This window comes from Solea solea, chromosome 5 (genome assembly GCF_958295425.1).
Source record: "Solea solea chromosome 5, fSolSol10.1, whole genome shotgun sequence".
NCBI lineage: Eukaryota > Metazoa > Chordata > Actinopteri > Pleuronectiformes > Soleidae > Solea > Solea solea.
The window spans coordinates 13,980,653-13,998,863 of NC_081138.1; the positions used below are offsets into that span (position 1 = coordinate 13,980,653).

The 18,211-nt window shown below is 39.8% G+C and overlaps 1 protein-coding gene across 1 annotated transcript; it reads right to left on the reverse strand.

Annotated features, from left to right (window-relative positions):
* Positions 1–453: 453 nt before the first annotated feature.
* On the reverse strand, positions 454–13,317 carry zdhhc7 (zinc finger DHHC-type palmitoyltransferase 7). The gene is made up of 8 exons (XM_058630034.1): positions 13,167–13,317; positions 11,090–11,188; positions 6,038–6,388; positions 5,261–5,385; positions 4,627–4,723; positions 4,115–4,196; positions 3,380–3,510; positions 454–3,008 (listed from the first exon to the last, which is right to left on the reverse strand). Exons 3-8 carry the CDS (start codon positions 6,380–6,382, stop codon positions 2,826–2,828), a joined length of 963 nt encoding a protein of 320 aa, XP_058486017.1. The 5' UTR covers positions 6,383–6,388; positions 11,090–11,188; positions 13,167–13,317; the 3' UTR covers positions 454–2,825.
* Positions 13,318–18,211: the final 4,894 nt, after the last annotated feature.

Below are 18,211 nucleotides of genomic sequence, written 5' to 3' on the forward strand. Positions count from 1 at the left end.
GCCTTTGACAGAATAGTGTTATTGGTTTACAGTTTTGCACCATATACAGTTTTCTCTCCATGTTGATTGTTGTTTTTCTTGGTCATACTGATGAGTGGAGAATGACTCAGAATACATTTAGTGGTATTTACTATTTAGAAATGACCATTCATTAATGCTGCTGAATGTACATGTCCTGTGACGGAGTACCTATTTTAATTTTTAAGATTGGCTTCACAGTTTGGTCGTACTACAGAACCATCCTTTTATGAAGTAGTTGTACACATCAACTAAGCTTGAACAAGTATTTGTTCCCACTCAAAACAGTTACAATGATGTGCTGCTTTTCCTACAAATACAAGTTAAATATCAGCACTGTTACCTCAGACTTCAGATGTTTACTTGAATCGTTGTGTTTTTTGGACCAGGCCTCTGACTGGCTCTAAATGTAATGTTATCATTAATACCTGCAACTATTTTTTTTTTTTTTTTTTTTATAAATAACAGATGTTGCCTGATTTACTAAGATATTGGTGCAAAACATAATGGTATGATTTGTTCTGATTTATGAGAAGCCTTACAGTATAATACAATTGGTCTTATGCCTATGCTTTTTACGTGTTTGACTACTCATACATTACACAAAGTACACTAAGCATGTTAGGTTGAGGGACTTGCTAAATGAACCAGGCTGAATACAGACAAAGCACATTACAAGAAGAGGAAATTCATATTCTCAAATGAAAGAATTTAATAGTTACTGAAGTCATGGAGTTTCTAACGGAACAAAATGAAAAATAAAAGACCAACATGATTAAAAACCCATGACATCAATTAGCTTTCAGTGATGTGTCCCATAGTCACTTACTAGAGAAGTTTTACATTCTAATGACAGCATGCGTCTAAAAGCATCATTGCCATAGAGCGTCAGATATCATTATTTAGTGTAAACAGCAGAGAATTTCTTCTCCTGACAACCACAGGTGAGAACAAACAGTAGTATATTGTCCAACACACCATAAAAATGAAACATTGACAAGTCAGCCTAAGTCAGAGCTCGGCTTTAAATGTAATACTCCTCATTCAAAAAGCCACATTCACACACAGTGCAAACAGGTCCCTGACAAATGCAGAGGGAAAAACAGGAGACATTATTGTTACAAAGTAAGAAAAACACTTTCAGAAATATGGCAATAACGATATGATCTGTCAAGCTAATAAATTCACTTATCCAAATGATATTGAAGGCTTGAATGAGTGTACTCGTAACACCGGGAAAGTATATGCTACTGTCCTGAAAGGCCTCACAAGCATCTGCTGGGTGCCCATAGACTTTGTTTAGTGCTAAACTCTGTATAATTACCCTGGTGCTGCAGCCTCATTCAGCAAAGCAGTCCCTTTATAATTCTACAAACCAGCTGCACAATGGAGCTTGGCTATGCACACCAGAATGAGCTCACCACGAGCCGGAGGAGGTTTTACGTGTATTTTAAATTCTCTTGTAAATGTTGCACCTCTCAGTGGCCAAGGAACATACAAAGCCACAGTGCCTGTGATTTGGCTCGTTCTTGGGAGGTTTGTAAGGTTGTTTTTCAGGGTTTAAATGCTATGGAGTTTAATCAGATTGTTGTTGCATATGGATTCCTACTATACAAAGAAGTAGCCTTCAGTTTTCACATAAAGGAGAACTGTAGAGGAGTAAAGTTATTCAAACGTGATAAGATTCTGTCTTCCTAGCAACCAAGTTGTTAAACCAGAATCATTTAGTTATTAAAAAAAAGGGGGGTGGGCAAAAATGGGAGGCTTATAATTGTTGTGTGGGTCATCGATCACTTGTAAATAGTGAGGTGTGGAGCAGCATGTAAGAGCGGTGGAATGGCAAATTGACCACACATGATATATAATACAAAACTCTGACTCTCTCCCCATTTCTGTCAACTAATGAGTGGTCACAGTGATAAAAATGACACAATATTCAGCAGGTTGTCAAAAATGGGATTCATTTATACTGGCTTGAGTAACAGCAACTGAGAAATTTCAGCCCAAGGCAGAAAACACCGTGACAAAGGAGATGAACAGATAGGAAAAACCACTCAGCCCTCTTGAATAAGAATGAGGCTTGTGTTCACAGTAGCCTGTTCATCCATTTGAAGAAAAAGTCTAATTTTCTGGCAGAGGAGCAGACTGATTGAGCTGTCATACATGCAAATCAAGGCAGCACAGTTCAATTTCTGATGTCTGTGTTGCTTTATATCCAGAGTATTTCTCAAGTGCCATGAGAGTAGTGCGTTTCCTTCATTGTAATTCCATCGACTGATTCCAGCGCTAGTTTCAAGCCTTTTCCCATTCACTTGTCTGGGTCCAGTGATGATGGAGGATATGTTGCCGAGCTCTCAAAAATTCAAACACTGGTATTAAATCTCATGTGCGTAGTAGAAAAAAAAAAACCAAATGGATGAAGTTGTGTGTTGAAGGTGCATAATCTGAGTTCAAACAGCACCTTGCATGGTCTCACAAGGAATAAAACACTCCCTTGCATTACGGTCGACATGCTTTACCTAAAACCGCAAACAAACCATTAAAAAAAAAAAAACAATATCCCAGTTCTTCAGCATATTCGTGTAGACCAAAGGTGTTGGGTCTACATCAGCATGTAAGTCTGAATATATGAAACCTCAGTGGTGGTTGATTGGTTCACTGGTGCTCCACTGGGGCAGCCTGTCTCCCCGTCACCCCATAGTCTCAGGGAGCAGAGGTTTATCTTAGCCACAGTCATGGAGGGCGTACAACAAATCTTGCTTAGGAGGCAACCAAGTGTTGATGAGCTGGATCACTCACTGACATGCTCAGACAGCAAACTCCGATCCGCCGCGGCGACCATGGGTCAACAGCAACACGCGCCGCAGACGCAGGCCCGTGAACGGATTACACCACAGCAAAGAGGGCGGACCCCCGCACACAGCTTTCATTCCGTCCCATCTCACGTGACGCTCCCACGTGGGCTTCTCGTTTTTAAGACGTTCAATCTCCTGCAAAACATTGAAAACTGTAAATAAAAGACGCGTCATACTGATACTTTGTTTGACACTTTGTGAAGTATGAAATTAAACTGATTCATGCATTCATTTATACCTGAAGAGCCCAAGTGCTCGTCTGTCTTTCCTTTCACAGTCACAATCTCATCGCCACACACACACACACACACACAGACGCACACACACACACACACACACACACACACACACACACACACACACACACACACACACACACACACACACACACACACACACACACACACACACACACACACACACACACACACACACACACACACACACACACAGACGCACACAATTTGCTGAAAAAAGAAAGCTGGTAGGGCGCTGTTGATACTGACCGTCTCATCATTGCAGATGGAGTGGATTTGCGTACCAAACATTACAGCTGTGAAGGTGAGGAAAAGGATGGCTTCGAGACAAAGGAAGATCAGGAGCAGCACAGACACTCCTGGAGAGAATTCACTGCACTCTGTTTACAGAAAGAGAGTAAGAACAGCTTTAACAACTGAAATATGAACTTCATTTTAAAGAGGACATTTTTGGAGACTTTAGTAGTAATAGGCCACACAGAAACACAATGCAAATGGAAGTCCAATTGAGTTGTATGGGCTAAAAATCCAGAGAGTGTATTTCCTATTTTTTTGTCTTGCTCATGCTATAATGCTGCACATTGCCTAAGAATAAGACTGCATGTAATTCTTATGCAATCACTTCTATTTAATTTAAATGGAAACACAGCCTGGATTACTGGATTGGGAAATATTAACCTGCTCAGTCAGAGAATCATCCTATGGAGTACAAGAGAAGAGTACGAAGAATGAAATATCATCTTTGATTTCTACAGAGATCCACAGGGGAACAGGGAAAGATCAATTGCAGCTCTGTGATACTTATGCTGCACAACCTTACCTGACCCGTGCAGAGCAGCTTCTTCTTACAACAGGATGGGAATCAGTCACTTCCATGAGCAAACTTGTTTCTAAGTCAACAACTACATTTCTACTACATTCCCCGTTTGTGTTTTTGACTCCGAATCCTATTTTAGTCTTAAGTGCCACAGAGAAAGGCCTTACCATTCCACTGTACTTTAACACAGCTGAAGAAATGCATTCCACTGAGACCCAGGGCATGGGCCGAAATCATGGCTATGTACATCTGTGAAGAGAAAAACAGAGTTGATAATGAGAAATACAGTAGTGACAGAGAAAAGGCAAAAAAAGGAGGAGCCATTCTACTCTCATCTCAACTGGGTGGTTTGTATACACAGTGGTCGCACAGACTTCAGTATTTCTTTAATTAATATTAAATTAGTATATTTTTACGATGGTCTTTCTATGTATGCCTTGTACAGCTCAGCCGTGTGCAACAGCTTAACATTTGCACAAAAGTTTCCTGTAGACATCAAAAAGTGCTATAGAGTAGAGAAAGCTATTTAATTCAGACCAGTGCCCTTTACACTCGATCACTGGAGAGACTAAATTGCAGCTGGTTATTTCAACTTAAAATACAAGTGAGGATGATTCCAAACATTTATATTTTGAATCCTTATTTTAGAAATAAAGTCCCCTAACACTTGTGTACTCACAGTGAAAAGAACAAAGAATCTCTGATTCTTTTCTCCCACACAGTTATTGACCCAGGGACAGTGATGATCCATCTTCCGGATGCATCTTTTACAAATACTGCAGACAGGGGAGAGAAGGCGTTACTGCATAACACACTGGCTCATCAACTGTATTGCCATTTACACAAACACATTCCTCGTTTATTAAATCACATTTGAGATACTTAAAAGGTAAGGTGTGGTTGATTACATTTTGTCATTTATTTCCAAATAAACTTGGCGACAGCAGCTATAAGCCTTGCTTCTGTTTCCACTGCAGGGTGTGTGGGCTGTATAAATAAATCACATAGCTCCACTCTCAATGAATTGCACAGCATACCAGTGCGACACAGAAAATAAAGTGCAATAAAGGAGGACATCCAGCATTCCGTGTTATTTGTACTAGGCGAGTGGCCGTTTATAACAAGAAGAAAACAACTTTGTTTCAGGTAACGCTGCAGGTTACACAGGGACGCCACCATTTTTCCCTATTATCAGACAAACACAAGTTTGCCAAAAACTGGGACGGTATGGATAAGTCCTTTTGGTACTCTTCTCAATGTTTAACAGACATGAACTAGTCTGAAGTTGTTGGTGGAAACGGGGCTTTACAGACCTGCAATGATGTGCCCTCTCTGGCTTGATACTGCAGCACTTTGGGCACTTGTAGATGACCTCACCAGGCTTCAGCTGCAAGCTCTCCATATACTCCTTGGTTGCGTTTCCCTTCGGAACTGCCCCCTGAGACAAGCAGTCAAAGATAAAAGCTGTCACTGACAAATAAGAGTCAAACTGTGTCTTTGTAAATACAGCAATTTAGCAACCGTTTTTACCTCTCTATGTTTGTGAAAAACTGTTTTGAACTAAAGCATTGTAGCCTGGCAACCACCAACACTGCAACATTAAATGGACACATAAAATGTAGATCTTTAAGGTTCAGTTAAACCCTTAATGTTCACAGATAAGTGCACCACCCTTCTGTGTACTATTATGGGCTTTGCCATGGAGCAACAGTTAATGCTGGGCTGTTGGGTGAGACAGCAACATGTGGAGATGTGCAGACATGCACAGTATTTTGAGTTTGAACAGTTATCATTGCAGCTGCATCAAAAACAATTTTTGCCATAAATTTGCTGAATTCAGAGAGGAACAAACACAGTAACAATGCAGAATCATCGCTCTGGTGGAAGAAACTGAAAACTGAAAAATAGAAAAAAATAACCTCTGAACACTCAAAATTAACATTTAAACGATGCCGAGGGAGACAATGCTTATTGTCGGACACATATGCAATGGGCACAATAGCATTTACAGCTATTCAGATGTGGTGGAAAAGTAAAACGTTTTCTCGGAGTACAGAAAAAGGGTGCTTTACTTTCTTTAACGTCCTTACCGGGTCAGTCAACATAGTGCGCATATGTGAGGCCAATGCGAGCACAGCCAGGGAGTTGAAGGTGGCCCCATTCAGCAGGGAGTACCAGAAGTTCTTGGCGGGAAGCAGCATGACAAAGTTTACCACAAATTCAGCGTAAAGCACCAGGAACCAGGTCATGGCTGCACACACCATACCACAGCTGTCCTGAATGAACCATAGGGTGCGATTGCCTGCCGTGTGCCCCGCATGGGTACTCCCAACTATAACCCCGGCTGCCAGGCTTCCCGTCTCCACATCTGCACCTGCCGACAGCAGTGGGTGGTGCTGCTCCATATCCCGCAGTCGGTGATTCGAAGACTGCATCCTGGTCTAGAGAAAGGAGAAATGAGAGAAAACAAATTTTAGTCCATTTCCCAAGAATAAAAAAGGAAAAGATATACAGATAATTATTTCCATAATACCCATCATTTTGTAAATTTTGTTATAATTAAAATTTGGAAAGGTATACAAATGACAGGCAAAGCCTGCAGAATAATGTCTAAAGAGGGGAACTGAGTGCAGACAGACAAAGTTAGAGAGGATTTTAATTACATATAATTAAAAAAGGACACAATGATGAACATGACAATTAATGTCTCAAAGCCTTGAACAGACAACCAATAATTCAACTAACATTAGCATCCTTGTGTTACTCTCCCACAAGTGGGGTAGAAAATGTACAAGCAAATGTGATTCAACAAACGTAGTCCCAATGGACGTGAACAGCATCAAGTACAACTGTTCACACCACATAATTAAAATGTGCACTGATGCATCTCTCGTGACCACTTGGACGTCATTTCTGTTTGTCGGGACAAAATTGTGATTTGAACAAGACTGACTGTACAGATGTGTCTGCAGTCCATTTGTCTTTGGGAGTGACAGGTAGAAAGAGGAAACTGTCAAGAGCAGAGTGATGCAAGCTTTCCTCACACTGCTGTAACATGAAATAAGAGTTCAACAATTACACAAAAATTGATCAAATGAATGCAGAAATGTCCCAAAACCAACTCTGTTTTTGCGACGGGATCTATAGACAATGTGCTAAGCGCTGTCATTTGTGATCAGATCTCTCAGGAAGGATATGTAAATGGTGTCTTGTACTTAACTCATTGTGCCCCCAACTTTGAACCAAGCAGCTGTTGACACACCTCAAATGACACAAAAAGTGTATTCAAGTCAAGGTCACAAGAGAACTATGTCCATGGTTTCGAGATAAATCAATGGCCACCCAAGCGCTCTCTTCAGGAAACTGATCCTGCAGCTGCATGAGCTGCAATACAGGCTAATAATAATCTGTAGACCCAGTTATCTGCTGCTGGCAGGCTTCACTTGTGACTCTCTGAGACAAAGCAACACAAATAAAAACAATATTCACACTTCACGCTTTTAAAATGACATGAATCACGTGACACATCGCCCCTTAATTTGGTGAGAACACATGCGTTTTCTCACTATAAACTTGGATCTATACTAAGATCCATGTTTCCAACATCCTTTCACGCTTTGTGTATGCCTGCCAGGCAAACTTAGAGCTGATGCCAAAGAGGCTTTGTCCCAATGGCATGTGTATAACATATCCATGAACACCGACAACCAGGTGGATATGAAACATTTATAGCTGTCATATGTATGGTGGCCCTGATGGCTCAACACAAATACAGAAAGCACAACGGAAGTCAGCGTTTTTTGGTTTGTCAAGGGGGTGTTGGCCGGCAGGGCAGCCGGACCAAGAACAATCATAAGCCAACAGGTAGCGCTACAGATGCAATAGTGCATAGACAGTTTTCACCTAATTTCACTCCTTTGGGAACGTCTCCTGGACGGCTAGAGAAAGCTGATCATACACTCATCACAGTGAAGTTACATCGAAAAAACAACCCAACGCAAAACACGATGCTCAAACCTAACAGAGGGACTTCTTTGTTGTGAATGTTGTTTTGAGTATTTGCTTTGCATATTCTAACAACTCCCACAACAGTCGCCAACACCACTAACCTCTTTGACCACCTACACAAGAAAAACACCCACCAGCACTCTAGTCACTAGAGTCTAGTGTCTGAGACTGTGGAGGAGCCATAAAGATACAGTTGAGAGCTTAACTGTCAAAGGAGAAAGAGAGGGAGAAAGAGAGCAAGACATCACCGTTTCATTCAATAACATGACGGGGCAGGACATTTTTCAATGAAGGCTACAAAAAAGAATTGATTCATAATTATATTATATTATATATTATCAACGATAACGATCACTAAATATTTTGACAAATTTGACAATTGTTGAGATTTTCACACATTTCCTTTGTGGACCATAATTGATGAATAACATATCAATGGTATCAAACATCAATCAATAAAACAATGGACAGGTTTATTGAGAATGATAGTGACAATAAGTTGAGGCCCTGATTGAAAGATGGAAGTAGGGCGGAGCGATTTTATATAAATATCTAATTGCGATTAATTTGACTAAAATTGTAATTTTGATTTGCGATATGAGAGGGAATGGTAATGTTTACATAATTATTCTCATTTTCATTTCAATAACATGTTTAAAATTATAACTGTATGATATTTGTGCAGAACTATGTGAAACTATGTAAATTACCTAAAATGGTAATTTGACACAAAGTTTGGCTTTCAGAAATATTGCACTTCCTGCGAGAAGGCCATATTGTGATTTTGATTTGACAACACATTTTTAAAATAAATAAATAATTACCATTGTTTCTAAAGAGGGCAGAAAACTGCTCTCAGCTAATTTAAGAGATTGATTTCTCTGAGGTCAATAAAGGCAGGTCCATTAAAGCCACAGCAGCTGCTTTTCCAGCTGTCTGCACTGAACTGTCAGAGGGCACAAACACAAGAGCCACTGCCCCTCCACCCACCCACCCGCATCTCCCTCCTTCTCCTCTCTCCTCTAACACACACTACTAGCAGTCAGTTATACTGCTCAATTCACTGTGCTGGGTGACTCCACTGCAGAGTCGCCACTTACTTAAACCTCCTTCACAGTGAAATTAGCATGTATACTCAGGATTCATAAGCTCAGGTGAACCCACTTAAAAATGGCAGTCAACACCCATTGCCAGTGGCTGTTCTGTCCTATGGTGTTTTTGTTCAGTGTGCAGTGTGCGATGTCACAAGCATGCTGGAAACAAAACGAGTCAACAAAAAAACCACACCACCACCACCACCACCACCACCACGAATTTCATACAACATAGAACATGGTTATGATTTTGTATCTTTTACCTCTTGAGCCCTGATTTCGATCACTGTTAGAAAGATCTGATTGATTAAATTAAAATTATTGAGCACTGTCCAAAGTCTTAAAATTTAGGTTCGCCACAAACATTCATGGCCAACAGCTAAGAAACAATTGTGCATCATTGCTTGGGTCGTAAATGATGCAGGAATTTGTATCCCTGCCAGAAATTAAGCAGATAAAGAAAGAAAAGAAAGAAATTTGTGCATTCAAAAAACCTGTGTGCGTTGCTAAAGTGTTACCGGTGATTTAATGTAGTCACATTTCCAATGGCCAACATGATGTAATTCTTTCAGAAAATAATTTAAAAAAACAAATACTTGTGTAAGAACACTGAGCCTAATTAATGACAACAGAGTCCAAGTATACCAATATATAAATACCAAAGGTTAACTCACTCCCCACTCTCCAAATTCAATTCAATTTGTTCCACAAATTATGTATCAATTTATTCAGTGCCCCTTTCATCATCTATCCTTGAAGGCCTGTTTTTTCATTTGTGTAGATTAATGAGAGCTCTACACTTTTATCTCCATCATTTCTTTTCAAACCACTACTAAAACAAAACACAATGTAAAGGTTTGTGCAGAAATTGTTACTGCTAACATTGAACATTTTGGAGTACTAAAACAGCATGATTTCAAAGTTGTTCGTTTGAAACATGATGTTAAAATAAAATATTTATTTACAGAACCTTTATTTTGCGCAGGACGATTATCTGTAGCGGCTACAATTACACCAAAATGTTGACCATTCACTTGATTTGTGATAAATACAATATATGTATATACTTGAAAGAGGTCTATGCTCAGACTCAATCAATTACTGAATTATTTACATATTTATATATGTTCTGAATAACAGTTGATTTAAACATTTTAGACAGAATTCATGTACAGATAGTTGACTAATCGTCACTATTAACTGACTCACTGGGACATGGGAGACGTGCTACGAGCCTTCAGTTCTCCTGATAAAGTGGAGTGTTTGTGTGTTCATTAGGCGCTTGTAAAAGTAAGAGTATTAGCTTAAAGCAGCAACAGCTCTTCTGTTCTGGACTTTCTCCACTGTGACTCAGATTTGGAAAGAGTGAAAATCCTTCATAGACAAACTGATGACCAGGAAAGTCAAGGGGGACTGGGTTCTATTGACAAACAATGGACCAAACCGCCTGTACAATGTCACGCAGTTAAGACAACTGCTGGTTTGGGGCAGTAGATCCCCGAAACGAGCACTGACCAGGAAGAAAAAAAGCATGGGGAAGAAGAAAACCCAGCTCATTGATTAGCCAGGACCGAAAACGGAAATCCATTCCCTTGAGTTGGCATGTTCACCACAAAACCAAAAAATGGAGCAACACCAAATGTATGCAGTCTTGTGGTTTCTGTTTTTACTTTGGTGTTCAAACCTAATTTTTTTTCACAAGAAGCTGCCCAGAACGAGCAGCAGGCGAGGCAGAATGCTATCCTCACTTCCTCTCTTTGGATCGCTGGATAGGATTGCATTTCCCACTGTAAGCGAACTGCACCAGGGTTCACTTGCAAGCGAACCGAGACCAACTTTTACGGGCGGACCAGAGTTAGCTTGTTTGGTCTGCAACAGAGTTCAGATGAGCTTTCATACCTGCCCAAATGAAGCGGACTATCTGAGGAAATGAACTCTGTTCCGTTTAAAGCGGTTAACAGCTCTGGTGTGAAAGCACTCTTAGGAATGTCACTCTTCAACCTTTCAAGAAAGTTTACTGTTCGAGTTGAGTTGACTTACCTAATAGCTTTGCTCTTCACAATAGCATGATGTTTTGTAAACCTCCTGAACCAGCACTGAGGATGGAATACGAATGCAGACTGACATGTAGATCATCACCTGAAAAAGACAAATGAATTTAGTCTAATACAACTCAACAACAATTGACAGCTATAATGTTTATTGATTCAACCCCTTAAAAACCCTCTGAAACTAATAAATAACTTTGCAAACTACAGTTGATTAAACAACCATTATTACTATTAAACAACAAACTTTAGGAAAAGGAGGGTACTGCAGCAATGTTGCATTCCACAGCCAGTTTTTTACTTACAAAACTGGAAAATAAGCATAAGAATGGACAAACGCTTAGTTACCGCACATTACCACATTTTATATAATGGTGTTCCCCGCAGGCTGAATAAGACTGTGTGTTTGTGTTGCAAATGTTCCTCATTTCACTCCAAGAAAACACGCCATCATGATCCTGCAAGAACAGTCTACAAATAGTCTCTACTCTAATTAATTTGGTCTTTTTTAGTGACTATGCAGGTCACTAAAATAGAGTAGTGACACTGATGTGCTGCATCTATGGACATAACTGACAAATACTCTATTTATTATCTATCCCCATCTATTGATTTTCTTTGAGTGAATCTGTGATTGTCTTTTTATCGTTTTGAAGCCAAACAAACTGCACTGATGCTGTTGGCTGCTGTTGGCAGAAATATGCAAGTTGGTGATATGTATAAGGTTACCACACTTGAAATGAATATGTTTTGGAGCAGCGTAATATAACAGAAAATAAAATGTCATCACTAAAATATGATATGTGCACAGTATTGTCGCTGAAACAAGTATATGATTAAACAATTATTAATTGATTACTAAGTTAATCGTCAAATATTTTGATAATCGATTGACCTACTTGAGTGTTTTTGTCATTATCACAGCAAGTTTTCTGATTGTTTCAGCTTCTTAAATGTGAGTACTTACTGGTTTCTTTGCTCCATATAACAAAGGAAACATTGAAACTGAATCATTTTGGTTTGTGGACAAAACAAGACATTTCCAGGTTTTAAAAACACTAAACATTTTTTCAACCTTTTCTGACATGTTATGGACCAAATGATCACTTGATTAATCGAGAAAATACTCGACAGATTACTCGATGATGAAAACAATCCTTAATTGCAGCTCTACGCAATATACATTTAACAAAGACTGAACTGAGATGAACGTAGATCGTTCCTTTGCTGTAGTTTTGTTTGACCAATTGTTTTTGTTTTTATAGTTTTCTCCCACTATGGGGTCTAACACACTTTCCTGAAATCCCCCTCTTAATGAAATGCACTCATGTCTCATGTCATGACTTGATGAGAAAAGAACTGGTATGACAGATGCAATGAGAGACATTGTAGTTATGTTTACATATGGAAACATATGGAAATATATGGCAGGTCATATCGTCATCACAATATTCAACGTTACTGCATATGGCAAATGTTCCTAATACAGCACATATTATAATACTATAGTTGCAAGTAATTGCATTATAAATGTGCTATATTTGTATTTCTGTGTGGTAGCAGAAGATAATACTGTTTAAATTGTGTAAACCTTATACCCAATCAAAAGAAACCAACTCAAGAGATTAGTGAATGGGGTGATTTGAGATTAGAGCTTTCACAAACAATGACCCCATGAATCATCAGCGCCCTCTCGTTTATAAATTGCCATCTGTCTACATGTGAGGCTCGTTCCCTGACCTCACCGACCCACAGCAAGTGGGTGAGAACCAGACCTGGGTCTCCTTCCCCACTGCAATGATAACTGTAAAGGTCGTGACTGAAGCTGGACACACGATACACACAGAAACACGCGCACGCACGCACGCAATTATATGCGCGCACACACACACACATAGAGCAGATTGTCAGTCCAACACAACACTCTCAGTCGATCTGGATGATGATAAATCTCGCTTGCTCACTAGCCCTTTACGGAAGCTAACAGGTCTGCTCACATGCTAGCACTGCATGCGAGCGACGAACGGAGATTAAAAAAAGGATAAGCCCGTGACAGACGAACTACATACCTTAGTATTCCTAATTTATTTTGTTGCGGTCTTCTTTGTTAAACATTTGATGTCAAGTTTCAGCAAAACCTCAGCTCCTTTACCGCAGCAGTAACGGCAACACATCGCTCTAATGGACAGCGGCCACTAACGAGGGCGCTTCCGGGGTTGGTTTCGGGTTTCCCCGGTACTGTTCGTGACTCTCCGGAGAAATAATATTTTGTTAAACACTGCCACCCCTTGGAAAATCCCCTACTTACATTCACAAAAAAATGCGATAGTGTAATCTAATATAATTATTATCAGAAGTATTTCCACTGGTCAGATAAGTCCAATATTAATAGTTAAGATGGCAGCTCTATATTTTATTCAAGAAGCACATGTCTGGATTTATGATGGATGTATGAGCTTCCAATAATTTCAATCTAAACTGTTTTTTCCTGTGTATGTAAATAAAAACTACAATGTATAGTGCACTTGCAATTACATAAATATTACATATTTAAGTCATCACACATTGTTTTAGGTCCATAAGTCCTCCATGCATCACTGTTAAACTACAGCAAAAGTGGATTTGGACATCCCCAATATTTGAGTTGAATGTTCCTTCTTGTAGCACCTTGTCCCCAGCAGAGAGCAGCAGGACCTGGTAACACATTCTACTGTCACGTGTTTCTCAAGAGAGGATTACAGAGTCAAGACAAAGCAGCTTGGCCCTTCCCTGCCCTGTGTCTGCAGCTGCGCAGTGAAAGCTCAGGGACTCTGCCCTCTCCTGCTCTAGTTCAGAGACAGTATCAGCTGTCTGTTTGAAAGCTAGGGAGAGAAAAAAAAATACCCAGCAATCCTCTAAAGCAGCTTAAAGGCTGAATCAGGGGACTGAAGCCATTTCCAGATCTCACACTCTCTCTCTCACTCTCTCTCTCTCTCTCCCTCTTTCTCTCTCTCCATTATGGCTGGATGAGCATCTGACTGTCAAACGAGCAACCACTGCAACAACATGTTAACTGTCTGCTGCATCGTTCTTAAGGCCATCCACACCTTGTGTACCCTCAACCCACCAAACATCCCCAAACACAAAAAACATTAGAGACTGCAAATACCATCGGAGACAAGCTGAGTTATTTCATTTGATCTATTGATGTAATCAGGACACTTGCATCCAATTATATAATGAATGATAAGTGCTCATGCAACAAAAAAAAAAAATCTCACGCTGAGGGCCTTGGATTCCCATGCGCATTATTATTTTTTAAGCGTTCCCCCAATCACACTTTATGGACATGCTGAGGTTTGCAGTGAAATGAAGTGAAGCAAAGAGAGGAAGGAGAGAGAGGTTTGTGTTGGTGCAGGAATTAAGGAGAGAAGAATACAGAAATGTGTCTGTGGTTTGAGGCTGTATTATTTCACGCTGGCCTGGGAACAAAGCCACAGCTGGGCCGTCCCACTTGTTGGCAATTTCCGGAGCAGATCTAAATAATGTTTTTTATAAGATTTTATGGGTGTTTATAACTGTTTTAGTATTACCTCACTCATTAAAACCTGAGCAAAACACTTCATCTTGATGAGAAGCATACATTTGTTATGAATATAAATATAATTGGTGCAGTAATATTACTGACACAAGGGTGTAGCCTCCTTTGCCCAACATTATAATGACAAATTATACAATGAAGCTATGAAAACAACACTCAGGTTATATGAGGGATTATGTCTTGGCTAGGAGAGCTTTGTGTCTCAATTAGTGAGCTTTGCATCTTCAAACAGAGCCTGGCTAGTGGCTACCCCTACATGTTACCTTGTTACATGGCACAGCGCCCCCCGCCACCCTCATGTGGAGGATAAAGTGGTAGAATATGGATGGATGGATGGACAAATCTAACTATACAAAGCTCAGCTGTGTTGAACCAGGCCTGAGCTACTTTGATTGACTCATGTGATGGCATAGGTCATAAGAAGGCATATGCAATGTTTGGAATTATATGGGATAATTACACATAGAAAATATGATTCTGCTAATCTCAAAGATTATACTTTATATTAGCACACTGAATACTTAACAAACATGATATCTAGACATCCCTAGATATATGATTTGTCTTTTTTTTTTATCTTTATTGTTATTAGTAAAAAGATAGAAATAGAAATTGAATTCTGAATGTAGCCATTGTCAGTGACACTGAGTCCAACCATCACATGACCCAATGCTCTTTAAGGTCTAATTCTGTTAATGCACACTCACACACACTGTGGTGATTGTACACAACCATCTGTCTGCAGTGTAAAAAAAAAAAAAAAAAAAAAAAGTTAAAACTGTCCCTCAACAACTAAAGTGACAGAAAATCTGAGCTGACATTTTACTGTTTTGACCTTTGTGACTCTTGTCGTCAGTGGTATGAAGAGTGACAGAGACCCAAGCCATGATGGAATGGCCTCTAACCTTGCACAGGCTTATCCTACGCCTCGCATATGCAAATCCAACCTAGAAGCCTTTTACAGCGGATTTTCTCAGAAGGACAATCTGTTGGCTGTGCTAAACCTGCAAGAGTAAAACAGACAAGGACCCGGACCTCTCCCCTCCTCCTGCCGCCAAACTGTGCTGTCTGTGTATGTTTGGTAGCTGAGTGCACCTAACAAAACGCCTAACTGGTAAACGATGACATTTACAAAAACAAGATTACATCCAGATTATGGCCACTAATGTAGCTAATGTAACATATACTGTATATCTATTTATGTACATTTCCACCTAAATATAGCCTATTCACTACTCCTGTTGGATCTCTGGAGTTTAGCTTGATGTGACAGTAAGAGGTAAGCCTTGACCTAACAGATGCCACCGCTAATTTTGGCTCATCTCAGTTTAGCTGGCAAGTGTACTATATACTGCAACACACCAAAGAGGCTTTAAATGCCTTCAGTTTCAGTTCATTCTTTCTGACACCTTTCTGAGTAAATACATTGTTCAGAAAGGTTATTGATACACCTGATTTGATTTTAACTCATGAAGTTCCTCATGAAGTGACACTTCCTGAACATCCAGTTGTGTCAGATGGAAATGTTGTTATGGAAACCCGAAATCACATGACCGGTAAGGTCATGTGATTTCGGGTTTCCATAACAACATTTCCATCTGACACAACTTGCTAAATTTAGGAAGCCCTTTGACTTTTGCTGCTAAATATAAGATTCATGCCATTTAAAAAAAATACACAACACGTTCCTTGTTACATGTATTGAACAAACTGAAACAAATCAGTTAAATATTGTTGTGACATACCTAACGTGACATATGTCACAATAAGAGAAAATGATAATCTGCTCAGGTAATTCAGGCAAATCTATTATATTTAGTTGATATATATTATTTTGTTTAATTCAAATCATAAATGCAAAATTATTTTACAAAAATCAAATCGTTCATATAACTGCATTAGGAAAGTAATTTTTCACCTATCATTAAAAAATAAACAGACATGGTACATTTTTATAGCATATAACAGAAGAGGACGCAAGGGATATGGCAAGATGGAGGCAGATGATCCGCTGTGAAGGTAGCTCAGATGAAGACCTACAAGACCCTGGCTGCGCTGGGCTGGGTGTCAACTTGAAGATTAGAAAACTCTTGCCAAGAGACAAAGAGGATCTTTTGATGCCAGGGTGTAGAAAGATAAATGCATGGCCATTGTAAAGTGGTATTGCAACAGATGTGTTACCCTGATCTTATCCTACTGTGCAGTCGACCTTTAAGACAAAGCTCGATGCTGGAGCAAATCAGACAAAACATTTGTGGAAGTAACCAGCAACTCACAAAAGTTATCAAATGTAATGTAATGTCTTATTTGTTTAGCCCCGAGTGTTTTTGATTTGCATGTAGTCACAAATAGCATGCATCCAAATATATTTTGGTTTTTGTGTGGATTTGTTTACTGCATCTGTAAGACGGCAGATGTAGGTGCAGATAAGCACACACGTACACTAATGCTCCTCTCGCAACTCTCTATTAAAAGGCAAGCTTAGCTTACCTTAAAAGCCCTTACATAAACTTTGTATTGATTGTGGAAAATGTGATGCAGCACCCACTGAGGGTGGAATGGAGAGAGGTGATAGGTGGTATTACATTAGGTTTGTGTTACTGTAAGGAGTCATACTGTAAGGGGCCATACCAGAAATGCATTATGTCACCGACAAGCTCCCACAAAGATATTTTGATGAGAACGTGTGTAAGTCAAGGTTGAATGGAGATCCTCTTTGGTTTGGACCTTTCATGAAGTTGCGGCATGACCCACGGCTGCATGCTGTGCTGTGTAAGAGACCACACAGTGGATGAGGTCCATCAATAATTCAACAAAGACAGACTTCCTCTTTCTCTGGTTCTCTCCCCCTCTCTTTCCTCTGCTTCTCTTTCTAACTGACTGAATCTTTCTCATACTGCAAACACCGTCGCTCTCTGTTCTCCCTGTACTACCCGTCCAAAAACCACTTAAAACAAGCTAAAAACCACCTTTAAATCTAAATCTGGGGCCCAGTCAAGTCATATCTGGCTTTTCTTTTTTTTTCTATATATCTGTAGACAAGACATCAAGTCAGCTTTTGTGAGCAAACAGGAACTATTCTTTTATTAACTTTCCAGTTGCTACAGGAGACTGCCCTCCATGTGGAACAAATCCAACATCCCTTTTAGTGAAACAGATCAATTTCTGTGCAGGCATTTGGTATCAGCACCAGCCCAGAACCAAACAGTGTGGGCCTTATCTAGAAGGGAAGAGGAAATGTAAGAGTAAAGTGCAGTCATTGAAGGAGATAAAGCAGAATGTTACAAGTCTGGTGGCTTTTTCCCTTTTTCTCTGTGGAGCTCCCCCTATACTTTCATACATATTTTTACACCATAAACATCCATCCATTACTTGTCAACACTTATCCTCACTGTTGTAAAAACTCCCTGCTGACACTCCACCCTCCAGTTCCCTATCACGGCCATGTGCATTTGTTTTTGGATGCATCTGTATTTTTCAATTTTCGCCATTGGGCAAAAGGCGGTTTGATGTTTACTGTGTGTGGCCCCTCAC